Genomic DNA, 14,512 nt, shown 5'->3' with positions numbered 1-14,512 from the left:
GATTATCAGTTACAATAGGTAACGAATTAATACATAGGTTACATGACTAAAAAAATCTAACGATCAAAGAACAATACGACTACGGATTGAGTAGGGATAATGTACTAAATTTGCATGATACAGTAATCGACGAGTCGATCGACTTTTGATTACCCCAGGCCTAGCAGAAAGACTATTAGCTCTATTAATGCATTTTAGTGAGTCAGAGAGCTATTCTTTCTGAAAATATACAGTTACCTTATTAACTTATGCCACATAGAGCCAGAATTCAGTTTGATCTGTCACAGGTTCGAAACCGGACGAGTCAGCGGACAAATGAGGCTAGTTTAGTTGTGGGTCGACGACGTACTGGCAATGAGTTGGTATCGACTGTGGAGACTAACTTTGGTAAAGCAGATCAGATATCGACCCAAAGTTCTCGTAAGATATCACTGCATAGTGCGGAGTCCAATTTGACTTTAAGGGGCACTCCAATTCCAATTGGCTCCAATGGAGATACGGCTTTTGCTCAACAGGCGAGCAGCCATATTGATAAGCCCGAGGCTACCTCATTGACCGTGAAGTTTCATGAGGCACGCACTTGTACTGATAATGTGATCATAGATCCATTATGTGTCTCAGGTGCCAGAGAGGGAAGTATTGGAGAGATGAGGTGCGTAGAAGGTACCAGCAAAAGACTTTATTTCGTGTTCAAAAAGCCACAACTTCATGCAATGACTCTGTCTACATCCAACACTATAACTACAACCAACGCAGGAGCAATACCGAGCGTATCTGGTACTGCGTCAATAAAGCTTGGGCCTATTCAGGAACTTATGAATTTGAAGCCTAGAACTCCCGTTCTGGTTGAGGTGAAGCCCCAAGAAGATGTGGAGGCTGACGTTGTGGAAATATACATCAAGGATTTGCATCTCTCACGTGGTGATATGTGGAATTTATCTGGCATGCTACTCAAAGAGTGCTTATATAGAACCCAGAAACTCAGCTTTCTACAAGGATCTATCAGGGGAGACGTTCATCGAATATACAGGAGGGGAAAGAAGGTATTCTCTGCATTCATAGGTAAAAAGACTAAGATTGTTTTTCGATCTGAATCGGCAAGGTTGGTGGTATTTATTCAGATCTCATTGGAGATGTGGCATTTTGAGGAAAGTGGCCAACAAATGTTTTATAAATTGGTGAACGCCTTGTTTCCAAGGGTGTTCAAGAGATGGAAAGAGCTCGGTACTCATCATTTGATTACCATTGTTCTTTTCACTAGTGTAGATTTGGACGAAGAAAGACATCTGAAGTATCAGGCCGGAGAAAGGCCTCCCAATAAGCAGGACTATTATAGGGTCGTCGTTGATCAAGTGTCTATCCTTCTGTGGAATGAAATCATGGCGACTCTTAGATTGGAGTTTTCGAATTTTAAGAGGGATATTCTTCTTGGTGAAAACTGTCACCGGACAACCAAAAACCCTCAAAAGGACACCATAACTGGTCAATTCCTTCCGGCTGTTAAAGGTAACCTCTTAGAAGCTATTAATCTTGGTATGAGTCTTGTTTCTGACGATTTCAGAGACCCAGACCTTCATCAGACTACCAATCATTTCATTATTGTGACCCCTGGTACCGGACTGTTTGACGTTGACTATGACATGTTGGTTCAAACAGGAAAGTTACTTGCCACTGTCGATTCAACTATAGACGTGATTTGTCTATCTCAACCTCCACTACATATAGTTCCGTTGTTTCGCTACCTTGATAGTCAGAATAAGCCTCATCACTGCATACCTAATTTCATGGATATTTCTTTTTGGAGTGATTCAGATTCTGCACGCGCTGTTCATCAATGGCTTCCTAGATGTAAGATCTATGAATTGCAGATGATGGGAGTCATGGAGAACGAACTCACCTCGATCAACATAAATGAACTGAATTTAGGAAACTTTACGTCTTCCATAGATGCTATGGATGATTATGATAATGCTACATTTCGTACCCCATTGGATCAGAGACGAAGGGCCAAGATTGAAAACAGAAAGAAGAAAAAGCTTCGGTATATGAAATCGGCGTCGTTCATCACGTCTTCGGAAAGTTCTGGTGCACCACACTTGATACCCAGACGCGCCATCTCCGATAAGTCACAATTTGATATGCAGGAGAGCAAAGGCTTTCAGCCATCAGAATTAGTGACCGTTAAGGCATCTACACCAACAACTTCCAATGCCATTGGCGTGACCACCACTTCCAAATCCAACGTTTCTGCATTTTCATCGCTTCTCTCGATTTCGAAGACAGCTACTAGGCAAATGAACGTGCCTAAAGCGCTAGACTTTGTTAAGAGAATAATGTCTTCTCCACTACAGGGTCCCACGTCTCCAAGAATTGCCCCTAATAGTTCCAGAAATGGCACCAGTTCTCAAATACTGGATGATATAAAGTCTTTGTCATTATCTAGAGATCCAAGTCACAATGATAACATACACGGCGCTGATGTTCGTGAGGCTTATAAGGAGTCATCGAGCTTGCCCGCTCCACCTGAAATCTCTTCTAAGACTGCCAGTATATCGCCAGCCTCGATTAGAAGAAACCAGACAAGTACTAGTGCACCTAGTGTCACCATGTCAGCCAACACTAAGAAATCAAACGATGGTAAGGGTAATCCATGGAACTCGTATTGGACAGCAGTTGAAAATCCATCGAAAGTTATGGCGTCAGAACTTTTAGGACTGGTGTCTTATGGTAGATGGCAGTTTGTATTCCCTCGCAATGTAAGGAGGAGAATTATCAAATGGACTTCTCTTGCATCTCCAGCAGCCTTACCTATCATGACCCCGTTTTTCCCTTCTGTAGAAGACTTCAACCAGAACTTCACTTTCCGTATATATGACGTTTTACTCAATCAAAACGGTATCAATGAAAACAGGTCTAGTGATACCCTTATGAGGTCCATGATTTCACTACGATTATCACTTGGATTCCAGATTTGCGTTGGTGAGGAGGTGAAGAAGGTGGAAGACCAAAGGAAGCCCAACGGCAACTCAGAGCAACTTATCGAATATCTTGATAAGGAGCATTACCAAGGTTCTAGAATATATCTCAGCTTATCCGATGAAATTCATCGTGTGAGTTGCGATTATAATGGACTTGTCAACGTTCAAGTGTATATGAGAACAGCCGGAGCAGATGGAGTAGAGATGAATGCACCTATCCACGATTATGTGGAGAACATTCGTACGAGGTACAGCCTGAATTACAGTCCCGTGACAATTCACCCTTCACAAGGGGAGCCTAGAAATTACAATTGGAACCAGCTTGATCAAATTTTGGCAGGATACGACGACTCGATTGATTCACATACAAAATACCATCGACTCAAATTCGTCATCTTACCGACAAATGTTCCTGAGAACAGTTTTAAGCTTGCCTCAGAGAAGTTGATTCCCGAAGAAATTAGACTGGAAGGTATAAGATCATTGGTCGCAATTATCAACAAGAACAGATACCGTTCGGCAGAAGAGAAGAAGCTTCGACCAAAGAAGACTGAGATTATTCCGGAAATCAATTTTTACACCGGCAATTTGTTCAAGTTCCTGGACGAACAGGCATCGTTAGAGTTTACGGGCGATATTACTCAGAGCCAGTTATTCTCAGCTCCAAAATATAGCAAGACAATATCGCTGAACCGTCTGGCTTCTATACTCCAAAGTGACGAAGGCATAGAGATCATAGATCGTAAATGGCACATGATAACACATAATTATTGCTTTATCGGAACAGACTTCGTAAGCTGGCTTATAGAAAATTTCGAGGACATTGATAATCGAGACGAAGCAGTTGATTACGGCAATCAACTTATGGAAAGAGGTTTGTTTAGACATGTTAATTCGAGACATCATTTCCTGGACGGTCATTATTTCTACGAACTCAACAAAGAGTACGTAAAGAACACTGGTGGAAAAGCAAGATCAAATCCAATGGCTGCCCTTACGTTAAGACATCTAGGTGCTCAAACATTATCTCCATCATCTTCGCACACAGAAACAGTTAAATCGTTGGACACCACTACTAGCACAAATAGCGAAACGAAGGAACCTAAGAAACGGAAGGTGGTCTTATCGCGAAAAGTCTTATATGACTTAGATCCTAACCAAATATCTTGGCAATCAGAACTGATTAGAGTCCATTACGATATCGTTCATAATCCTGAGCATTGCTTCCATGTGAGGATTGAATGGCTGAACACTACTTCAAAACTTATCGAAGATACTATCAGCAGTTGGGAGAAACACTGCGAAAGGTACGGATTGGAATTGGTGGAGATTCCTTGGGACGAATTATGCACCTTGCCGTTGAGCAATCCACTCCATTCTACAGTTGATATTTCGTTGGCGTTAAATCCATGGAAGGATGAAGAATTTAGCAAGTATCAGAGTATTCTCAGCAAGAACAAATACTTTTACCATTTATACCTTCTTGAAAAGAGTGAGTTTATGTTGGATAATCGAACCGCAAATTTCTTCAGCGATGATCGATTCGACGTGATGTACAGTTGGGGAAGACCGAGATTCAAATTTGCACAGTTCATTCACACTACTGGCGCATATATTGCAGAGCTCCGAGGAAACGGTAATTTCTTCTTGGCTCCGAATAATGCACACATTGCACGTGTCAACTTGAGTATCGGTCAACTTCAGGGAGGCAAGAAAGGAACAGTTTACTTTGATTCTCAAGGTGTCATGCTCGATTTCCGGTCGATTTGCAATGACAAGAGAAAGCTTAGACTGATTTTTAGAGAGGCTATCAAAAGCTATGAACTGAGCCGTGACGTGGAAGTGACACTGTTCGGAGACGAATGCGAAGAAACTGAAAACTAGCTAGACAAATAACAATTAATGTATTACGTATTTAATGGGCAATTCTTTGAGCGATTTTGATGACATCACCTAAAACACCCATGGCAGTAACTGCGGCACCAGCACCAGCACCTTGAATGATCAATGGATTTGGATATCTCTTGGTCTTGATGGAGATAACGTTATCTGAGCCCTTTAAGGATGCAAATGGATGAGAGAAGTCATACTTAAGAATTTTCACGGAAGTCTTTTTGCTTGGAACATCGACGGTACCAATAAAACGCAACACTTTACCTTCTTTGGCAGCCTCAGCTTTAAGTGACTCCATCTGGTCGTCAAATTCAGGCAATCTTTGCAAGAACTCATCGCCAGAAGAGACGGATTCCAATTCTTTTGGAATCAAAGACTGGACGGGGAAGGAAGTAGCAGATTCAACAGGCAAACCGGATATTCTGGCCAAGATAGTAACTTTTCTGGCTACATCTAATCCATTCAAATCATCTCTTGGATCTGGCTCCGTGTAACCTTTCTGCTTGGCAATCTTAACCACATCAGAAAACTTCGTGTTGGAAGGTTTTACAGCCGAGAATTCGTTAAAAATGTAAGAAAGAGTTCCTGAAAAGATACCCTCAATCTTCAAGACTTCGTCACCTGTTAGGATCATCTCTTTCAAAGGGGAGATCAATGGAAGACCTGCACCAACAGATGATTCATGGTAGCAGAGACCATAGCCAGGTTTTCCGGCATAATCGAAGATGCTGTTCCATAACTTAATATCGCTGGAGAAGGCTTTTTTGTTGGGAGTAGCCACAGATATACCTGCCTTAATGAAGATAGGGTAGGAGTTAGCAATGGTTTGATTAGAAGTATTGTCAACCAAAATGGCTGGAAGTGGAGATTTCTTCATGAAATCAGCAATCTGTGCAGGAGACATTGGTGGCTTACTAGAAGCCGCAAGATTTTGTTTCCAAGAAGACATGTTCAAAGGAGAGTAGTCCTCACTACGCAAGACATGCTTGGATTCAGCGAGGATAACCACGTTGTACTCAATGTAACCCTTAAGAGAAGTCAATTGAGAGATGAGCTCAGATCCGACAACACCTGCACCAATGATAGCAATATTAACACCTGCCATGTTTACAAAAAATGATGAAACTAAGAAAAGAAGAAGACAATTAGGTCTAGTAACTGTGGTGAAAAATTAATCCTCTTCCTCGAGAATTGAGTTACATCTCCTGTATCGGCTCGCGAATTTAGTCACCGGGCAGAACCGACAGCCGCAGCTGAAGGGAGGGGGATCACAAACTCTACGGCCAGTTGCATACAATTCTAACACTTCGATGGCCTCATATTACTAGTACATATTTCTGGCGGCTTCGTCCATCTCCAAATTCCACCAGTTCGTTAGACAATTCTCAGACCTGAGGTTGGCGTCAGAAAACTTTCCGGGAGAGCATTTGGTGCACTTATTGGAGTTCGGACAATTTGTATAGGGAATGTGATTGTAACCGATATCTCTGAACCAATGTATATTACTCTTATCAGCAAATAACGAGACCGCAACTGAGTGAATAGGAGCATCACCCCATCTTTCGTAGTAAAAACCACCAGTCTGATCCATATACTCTATCCATTCGGAATATGCATTGGAACGGTAAAAGTCCATATCTGCGATCTCGAAGTTTGACCAGAAATGACATGTTGAGTAACCATTAGCATATTGTGCTTTCTGTGGGTTCTGTAAGTCGTTAACGAGCCACGAGAATGAGGCATTACGGTTGACATACTCTGGATGCTGCTCAATGAACTCCATAGTTCTAGGCCAGAGTGATTTGATAGACTGGTGAATGTCGTAAAGGGCAAGAGTAAAACCGTAGATCTTATGATTGTCTCTCATAAATTTGAACACGTCGTAGTCAATATCGCAGTAGTACTCTGTTTTAGGCTCGAATCTCCAGTAGTACTTGAACTGCTTCATTCTGGGATGGTTATAGAATCCTCGACTATAGTACCGACACATATTATGATATGATAACTGCCGTGCATAGGCCACATTCTCGTTAGCCAACTCCTGCATCCCCTTGTTCTGCCTCTCTTTATCGATATCATCAGGCTGATTCCATTCCTTAGGGTCAATGGTTTCAAAATAGGCATCCGAAGAAATCTCCTTCTGAACCCTCTCTTTAAAGTGCTTACTGAACTCTGCATCATTCAAAAACACATATGGATAGTGGAACTTGGAATTGAAATGCTTCTCGATCTGCTTAATAGTATGCACAACATCACTTGAGTCCTGATTCCTTGCCAAAATCATAAAGGTAGCATTAGCACGCTCATATGAGGCTGGATCTTCGGGTGGCTTCACCAAATTATCAACTTTAGGCTCGTCAATTGTCTGCCCCATTATGCTACTAAGTTGTTTGTAGTTCTCATCGATAATTTGATCCCTGGTCAATTCCGACTTTCCATGGAACGACAGTACCTGCTTTATTTCCTGAAAAGTCACGGGACCTTTTGAGTTCGAGAATGAAATAATAGGCGAAGCAAATGAGTTTAGAGTATTATCAAACTGCTGCTTGAGCCGATCGAGAATTACTATGCCTGCAGTATCTGGAATGGTAACCAAGTTAAAGTTCCAAAGGGTCGAAAAAACCAAGAAAATGGCGATCAGGACTACCGTCAATCGTAGAAATACTCGTGTAATACGCTTGGGAATTGAAATCATGGTGAACGGAGGAGATCACGACAGATTCACGGAGTATACAATGGATGAAATGGATGTCAGAGGATATACTTTTATTATGGTAACGAGTCCTCTCCTCTCGCGATCCTTCGGTGTTTTCGCGGTGTGGGTTCCCCATCAAACACTCTCTACCGGGCCGAGCCCCGGTCCAGCAAGGAAACCCAATTTAGTCGCAGATCTCGATTTTAACTGACAGGCCTCGGTATTCTTCTCAACCTGTCCTCATACAAGATGTCCCTAACCGCTTTTCTCAAAACCTCTAAAGCCAACTTAATCGAAACTGCCTCGAGGCTCTCGAAGTTGACATTGGTGACGGGTAACCAGTCCTCTGACATGGACTCGGTTGTATCAGCTATCGCGTACTCATATTTCACAAAGCCTTCTGACACTCCCATTTTGCCGTTGCTAAACATTCCTAGAGCTGATTTAGGGCTCAGAAGAGATATCGAGTATGCTCTCAAACTGATAGACATTCAGGCAGAAGATTTGATATTTGCCGATGACTTACATTTCTTACCACGCAACATTAGACTAAATTTGGTGCTCGTGGATCATAACAAACCAGAAGGAGAGAACGAGGAGATGATATTGAAAGCTTTTAACACACATGTGACGGCGATAATCGATCATCATGATGATGAACATCTCTTTCTTCATGCCGAACCAAGGCTAATTCAAGTTACGGGTTCCTGCAGCTCTTTGGTTCTTGGCCACTTCCAGAAAGGTGTGCTCAACGCTAAGCTTGATTTGGCTACGGTGAAGTTCCTCGTGTCAGCTATACTATTAGATACAGGATTTTTGACCGATAAGTACAAGACTAAGCAGACCGACGTTGATATTCTAAATCATATCAAGGCACAGTACCCTGAATTATCAGATGAAGAGCTTTCACAAGAGAATACTATTCTCCATAAGCAGAAGAAGTCGGTAGAAGGATTTAACTTCAAGGACATTTTAAGGAAGGACTATAAAGAATACAACTGTGGCAAATTAAAGACCGGTATCAGCTCTGTAAGTGGATCTTTAGATCAGCTAGAGGCCACTTTTGGATATCAGAACATGGTGCAGGATCTTAAGGAGTTGAAAGGCCAGAGAAATCTTTCACTAATGGTCATGATGGCCAGCTATAATAGCAAAAGCAACAATGTTCACTGCAGGCAGATGGTTTTGGTAGGTGATGCCAACTCTGCTCTTTCATCGGATACGGCAGCTGCTCTCGAGAATAAATTACAGCTAGAAGTCAAAGTCAGCTCTTCCAGCGAGGAAATCAAAGCCTTCGAACAATTAAATACGGCAGCTTCAAGAAAACAGGTCGCTCCATTAATTACTGAATACTTGAAGTCTGTATAAGCGGACGGCATTTATGAGTTCCGTTCTGGTATGTAACCAATATCCCAGCCGTTAAATGAATTTTGTTGGTCTGGTAACAGCTGATGAGTTTCCAGTAATTCTGAAGCAAAGTCATCGTAGCAGATCTTATCTAACTCGATCGTATCGTACTGAACGGAAGACGATTTCGATTGCCTGACAAACTCATCTATTTCAGTATCCGAATTTTTAAACATTACTTTCAATGAGTTATGAAGAAGTAAATTGCCAATCACGACTTCCAAACCAAAGCTGAAACACCAAACAAGAAGTCTTGAAGAACGACTACAGGCATCATCCTTTGATTGCTTCACTTTCACCACGTAAAATCTTATCGCCGTGGCGCTGATAGAGTCGATGAGCAAAGAAAAAGCCTGCAAATAAGGATGGAAGGTCGAAATGACGGAGGATCCCGCTACGCGATGACCCAAGTTCCACATGTAAACTTTGTAATTACCTGTAGAAGTATCTTTAATACCCAACTGGAAATTACAACCAGCACAATTGCACGATTCTCCAATAGTTGTCATTGCAAACTGCGCCGGATTAAGGACAATATAATGGGATCCCACGATCAAATTATAATCTCCGGGGTGAAACTTGTTGAATCTATCGTTGATGGAGTTGTAAGAGTTAGTGCTGTCCGTTGCGGGTTTATGACAATGCCAAAATTCCATCATTTCAGACCAGAATTCGGACGGCATAGGATCAATTCGACGGACAGACTTCAATGGTATTAGTGTCCGATGGCACTTCAAACAAACAAAACTGTCATCATGAGCCTTAAAACTAGCCATCTCTTTGGCAGACCATGGCAAGCTGTCCTTGTCGGTCAATGTATCTATATCTCTAAACCTTTCTATGCTTTCTACTTGAGTGTCCTTTGGATCTGAGGGTAGCTTGAATGAGAGCATACCATTTTCACCAGTTACAGAAACATTGAAGTTTGGAATAGATCGCACTGGAATTTTCAATTGCAACTGCTTACCATCATTATCTACCAAAATAATCATGTCTCCTTGTTCATTGGTATGTAAGGCTTTTGGCAGAACATTTTCAGGATACTTAATGCATACCGAAATGGTCTTTAATCGAGGCAAAAACTCACTAAAGTATTGGATAGAAGGTGGAGATGGTCCCAGCACAGAAGACATGTCAGTAGAGGGACTTCAAGAGGGAATCGGATCACTATTGCTGTATCGGATTTAAGCCCAAATTGAAGAAAAAAACGTTATATATATAAAGAAGCACGAGACTCGCGAATAGGAAAGAGACTCTTCATGATGAGCATTTCAACTCGTTCATCCCTCTGGTCTCTTTGTTATTTTTATTCTTAGTCTCAGCGGAATTATATCAACATGCTTTCACTTGGTCAAAGGTTTTCGATCCAGGCAAAGCGCTGCCTTGTCAGATCATTCCACTCTTTATACCATACAGAACCACCAATTGCAGACCCGTCTACTTTAGAGAATAAGATTCTTTCTAAAGCTTACACAGATTTTGTTCCTAAAGAGGGATTTACAGAAGAAGCAGTTAATCATGCTGCTGCTGCTGTAGGAACCAATCCAAGCACTTTGGGTGCCATATTCAACTTCACCACTCCATCTAGAGACATGGCTATGGAATTGGCACTTTACCATATGAAGTTTGCTCGTCAGGAGATGTATGAGCAGAACAAAGAGGCTGCCGGGAAGATGTTCAACGAGAAGGATAGATTGCAATTCTACATGACTAAGAGATTACTTTTGAACGAGCCAATCATTCAACACTACCATCAAGCTTTGGGTAGAATGATCCTTCCTTCCAACGTTTCGGAATCCCTAAAAGAACTGCATAATCTTGCTGATGATATGTCATATTATGCTGGGGATAAATCAACCGACTTTGCTTGGTATTCAAAGAGATTTGCCGTTGCTGGTGCAATTATTCAGTCCGAATTATTTATGTTGAGCGATCACTCTAAGGGTTTCAGTGATACGATTCAATTTGCCACCGATCGTCTTCAGGAAGTCAATACAGCTGGCCGAATTTACAACTCTTTTGAAGAGTGGATTATCTTTAATGGTATTAGTACCCTCAATATGATCAGAAGCCAAGTTGCTAGAGGCTAACTATTTGAGGACTCTCTCGTTCTAAGAATCAATTAATATCATGCTTATAGTATAGTGTATAGTTTGTAAACCCGGGTTTTAGGACGCCTTGGCTGCCGGTTGCATCAGTGCCGTTCTAGCTTTGACCAACTCATCCCTGGCTTTAGAGAACTGCACCTGTTCAACCTCAATCTTCTTTTCAACCCGCTCAATTTCTCCCCCGATAAACTCAAGACGCTTGTCCACATTCATCTTAGCTTCAGTCTCATCCTGTGGCATCAAAACAGGACCAATCTGCTTGTAGATCTTAGTATCTTTTTTCAACTTATCGAACTCCTCTTTTACAATCTTATTCTCTTCATACTGCGTCTCCAATTTCTGCCTTGAACTGACAAGTTCGGATAGTTCTGCTTGGAGCTTATTATAACTTTTCGATAGTTGTTCGATAGACGACGACATTGGGTTTGTGTATAAAAATGACCCTGCTGATGACCTTCACCTAATTGGTGCTCGCTGCCAAATACACGTAAAAAATTCATATGAAGCAAAAATGATGCTCGAATGAGAAGGCGACTCAACAGCTTAACTCATTATTCTTGTTTCCCATCAAACCTCTTCAATATAATGGTAGGTATATTTCTCTATTGACAACAATCATTTGATATTAACATTGCTTAAGCTTAAACCATTTCAGGAATTGGCCACCCCTCGACACATCCTTCAGGACTCCCAGCCAGATGACAACTCCAATCCTTTACTAGAGAAGCCTACTGTTCTCCCAACAATCACGTTGGAACATCATCATCCTCACGATAACTCAAACTACTTTTTGGTGATTCCGGAAGTACTTTCAGTGTTGACGGAATCCATATTTGAGTTAAAAGGCATTAGTATTAAACGGATATCGACGATTAAAGTGACATACCCTGACACAAACGATTCAGACAACGATACTTTGGACTTTGACGAGGCCACACAGCTTTATAACGTCAAAGATAACTATATTCTTGAACAGGACTTGAAGGATATTCCTGTTTACTGTCTCAAAACTCCTTCTTGCAAAGTGGATTTTGTTACAATTCCCTCTTTTCGCAATAAGATCATCTACAATTTACTGGCAAACACAATTCTAAGCTCGTATGATGTGCATAGGCTAATTACATTCGGTACATGCGAGCTTTGTGAGGAGGAAACAGTACGTAAGCTCATTTCAAAAGATTACCATGATTCGCCTACCGTTTTGCATAAGATAAGCGATATGGTACCTCCAAATATTGTGACGGGAATCGCAGGCTCATTTTCCTCGAGAGCCGCATTGGTTAATATACCATTTGCTACTATTGGTGTTGATGCAGAAGGTGCATTCAGTTTGGATATGGAGAAATTGAACTTGGATGCTGTGTCTACCGTTGCTCCCGTTCTAAACGAAATGTTCAATATTGACAGCACCGGACAATTCCTCAAATTTATTGAATCCAAGCTTGACCTAAAAAGAGCTTCGAATGGTGGCCTTTATATGTGATCATTTCACTAATACATTCACATAGGTACATACTCCAATGGGAAATCCGTAATAGCGTAGAATCAATTACATAAGCGTAACAAGATCCCAGTTTTGCAGGGTTTTTTTGTAGAAAATTTTTCAGCCAAATTAAAGTTTGATAAAAAATTTTCTACGATATCCAACTCTGTATGATTGACATCTTCTCTTGTATTAAGGCTTCACAGTGTTTGTTTCACCAATAATTCAAAATGGCAGGACTAGACTACGTGTTGCACGAAGAACCTACTGGGTATGCAATCTTTAAAGTGAAACTTCAACAGGATGACGTTGGTGCCCGTCTTAAAGATGTTGAACAGGCTGCCCAAGACTTAGCGAAATTCTCCAAAATGGTGGAACTCGTGTCGTTTGCACCTTTCAAAGGTGCCGCACAGGCCTTGGAAAACATGAACGATATTACAGAAGGATTGGTTTCTGATTACTTGAAATCTATAATAGAGTTGAACATTCCTAAAGGATCTTCCAAGCACACCATCAACCTGGGTATATCAGACAGAAACTTGGGACCGTCCATCAAAGCCGTCTTCCCATACATTGATTGCTACTGGAATGAGGTTGTCCAGGATTTAATAAGAGGTATCAGATATCACGGAATAAAGGTTTTAAAGGGTTTGCAAGAGGGAGATTTGGAAAGAGCCGAGTTGGGTTTGGCACATGCTTATTCTAGAGCCAAGGTCAAGTTCAGTGTGCAGAAGAATGATAACCATATTATCCAGGCTATTGCTACTTTGGATCAACTTGATAAGGATGTCAATACTTTTGCTATGCGTGTTAAGGAATGGTATGGATGGCATTTCCCGGAGTTGGCAAAAATTGTACCAGATAACAAGACCTACTGTCAGGTAATGCTTTTCGTAAAGGATAAGACTTCGCTTACACCTGACAGCTTACATGATTTGGCTGCTCTTGTGGATGATGATGCTGCTGTTGCTGAAAAGATCATTGATGCTGCCAGAATTTCTATGGGACAAGATGTTTCCGAGCAAGACATGAATAATATGGAGTCGTTTGCGGAGAAATCTCTACATATGATTGAGTACAGAGCAGGATTATCCAAATATTTGAATGACAAGATGCATGTCGTGGCCCCTAACTTATCCGAATTGATTGGTGAGGTTGTGGGAGCCAGATTGATTTCTCATGCCGGTTCTTTGACCAACCTTTCCAAACAGGCTGCTTCTACGGTGCAAATATTGGGAGCCGAAAAGGCTTTGTTCAGAGCTTTGAAAACCAAGGGTAATACTCCTAAGTACGGATTGATCTACAAATCCTCATTTATTGGAAAGGCTGCTCCTAAAAATAAGGGTAGAATTTCTAGATACTTGGCCAACAAATGCTCTATTGCTTCCAGAATTGATAATTTTGCCGACGATCCAACGAATGCTTTTGGTAAGGTTCTTAAGAAGCAAGTTGAACAGAGACTTCAGTTTTACGAGGATGGAAAGCCACCAATGAAGAATTCCGATGCTGTTAAAGAGGCCATGAACCTCGGAGGATCGGATGCCGCTCAGCCAGAGGAACAGGGAAAATCAGAGAAGCCGGAAGAATCCGACGATACAGAAGATGAGGAAGAAGAGAAGCCTGCCGAGAAGAAAGAAAAGAAAGAAAAGAAAGAGAAGAAGGAAATAAGGGAGAAGAAAGAGAAGAAAGAGAAAAAGTCCAAGAAGGAGAAGAAGGAACACAAACATAAGCACCATGATAAGAAGAGAAAGGCTGAGGATGACTCTGAACATAAGAAGAAGAAGTCTAAACATTGAGGGTATGGTTGTAATGTAATGTATCTGCGTTTTTCGAATCTTTTTTTTTTTCAGTAGCTTTACCCTTTGGGATCGTTCGCAGTTATCGCGAGTTATCGCGGGTTAACAATAAAGTCCGATAAGAATGAAAATGTGTGGCTCGGATTGCGGAT

General features: G+C 41.4%; 9 protein-coding genes across 9 annotated transcripts; 5 read left to right on the top strand and 4 right to left on the bottom strand.

Annotated features, from left to right (window-relative positions):
* Positions 1-248: 248 nt before the first annotated feature.
* FOA43_000366 (uncharacterized protein) lies at positions 249-4,862 on the top strand (the record flags this gene model as incomplete). The annotated part of the gene is made up of 1 exon (XM_038920699.1): positions 249-4,862. The coding sequence occupies one exon, from the start codon at positions 249-251 to the stop codon at positions 4,860-4,862; it is 4,614 nt and encodes a 1,537-aa protein (XP_038776627.1).
* A 31-nt stretch (positions 4,863-4,893) lies between these two features.
* HOM6 (Homoserine dehydrogenase) lies at positions 4,894-5,976 on the bottom strand (the record flags this gene model as incomplete). The annotated part of the gene is made up of 1 exon (XM_038920698.1): positions 4,894-5,976. The coding sequence occupies one exon, from the start codon at positions 5,974-5,976 to the stop codon at positions 4,894-4,896; it is 1,083 nt and encodes a 360-aa protein (XP_038776626.1).
* Positions 5,977-6,195: 219 nt separating this feature from the next.
* Positions 6,196-7,245, bottom strand: FOA43_000364 (uncharacterized protein; the record flags this gene model as incomplete). The annotated part of the gene is made up of 1 exon (XM_038920697.1): positions 6,196-7,245. The coding sequence occupies one exon, from the start codon at positions 7,243-7,245 to the stop codon at positions 6,196-6,198; it is 1,050 nt and encodes a 349-aa protein (XP_038776625.1).
* A 570-nt stretch (positions 7,246-7,815) lies between these two features.
* Positions 7,816-8,934, top strand: FOA43_000363 (uncharacterized protein; the record flags this gene model as incomplete). Its single annotated transcript, XM_038920696.1, has 1 exon — positions 7,816-8,934. One exon carries the CDS (start codon positions 7,816-7,818, stop codon positions 8,932-8,934), a length of 1,119 nt encoding a protein of 372 aa, XP_038776624.1.
* Positions 8,935-8,945: 11 nt separating this feature from the next.
* Positions 8,946-10,106, bottom strand: FOA43_000362 (uncharacterized protein; the record flags this gene model as incomplete). Its single annotated transcript, XM_038920695.1, has 1 exon — positions 8,946-10,106. One exon carries the CDS (start codon positions 10,104-10,106, stop codon positions 8,946-8,948), a length of 1,161 nt encoding a protein of 386 aa, XP_038776623.1.
* A 204-nt stretch (positions 10,107-10,310) lies between these two features.
* FOA43_000361 (uncharacterized protein) lies at positions 10,311-11,063 on the top strand (the record flags this gene model as incomplete). The annotated part of the gene is made up of 1 exon (XM_038920694.1): positions 10,311-11,063. One exon carries the CDS (start codon positions 10,311-10,313, stop codon positions 11,061-11,063), a length of 753 nt encoding a protein of 250 aa, XP_038776622.1.
* Positions 11,064-11,141: 78 nt separating this feature from the next.
* On the bottom strand, positions 11,142-11,501 carry FOA43_000360 (uncharacterized protein; the record flags this gene model as incomplete). Its single annotated transcript, XM_038920693.1, has 1 exon — positions 11,142-11,501. The coding sequence occupies one exon, from the start codon at positions 11,499-11,501 to the stop codon at positions 11,142-11,144; it is 360 nt and encodes a 119-aa protein (XP_038776621.1).
* Positions 11,502-11,666: 165 nt separating this feature from the next.
* On the top strand, positions 11,667-12,564 carry FOA43_000359 (uncharacterized protein; the record flags this gene model as incomplete). The annotated part of the gene is made up of 2 exons (XM_038920692.1): positions 11,667-11,669; positions 11,722-12,564. The coding sequence occupies 2 exons, from the start codon at positions 11,667-11,669 to the stop codon at positions 12,562-12,564; spliced, it is 846 nt and encodes a 281-aa protein (XP_038776620.1).
* A 230-nt stretch (positions 12,565-12,794) lies between these two features.
* Positions 12,795-14,360, top strand: NOP56 (snoRNP complex protein nop56; the record flags this gene model as incomplete). Its single annotated transcript, XM_038920691.1, has 1 exon — positions 12,795-14,360. The coding sequence occupies one exon, from the start codon at positions 12,795-12,797 to the stop codon at positions 14,358-14,360; it is 1,566 nt and encodes a 521-aa protein (XP_038776619.1).
* Between the last annotated feature and the right edge of the window lie 152 nt (positions 14,361-14,512).

Source organism: Brettanomyces nanus, chromosome 1 (genome assembly GCF_011074865.1).
Source record: "Brettanomyces nanus chromosome 1, complete sequence".
In the NCBI taxonomy this organism is placed as follows: Eukaryota; Fungi; Ascomycota; class Pichiomycetes; order Pichiales; family Pichiaceae; genus Brettanomyces; species Brettanomyces nanus.
This window is presented reverse-complemented; position numbering and strand designations above follow the sequence as displayed.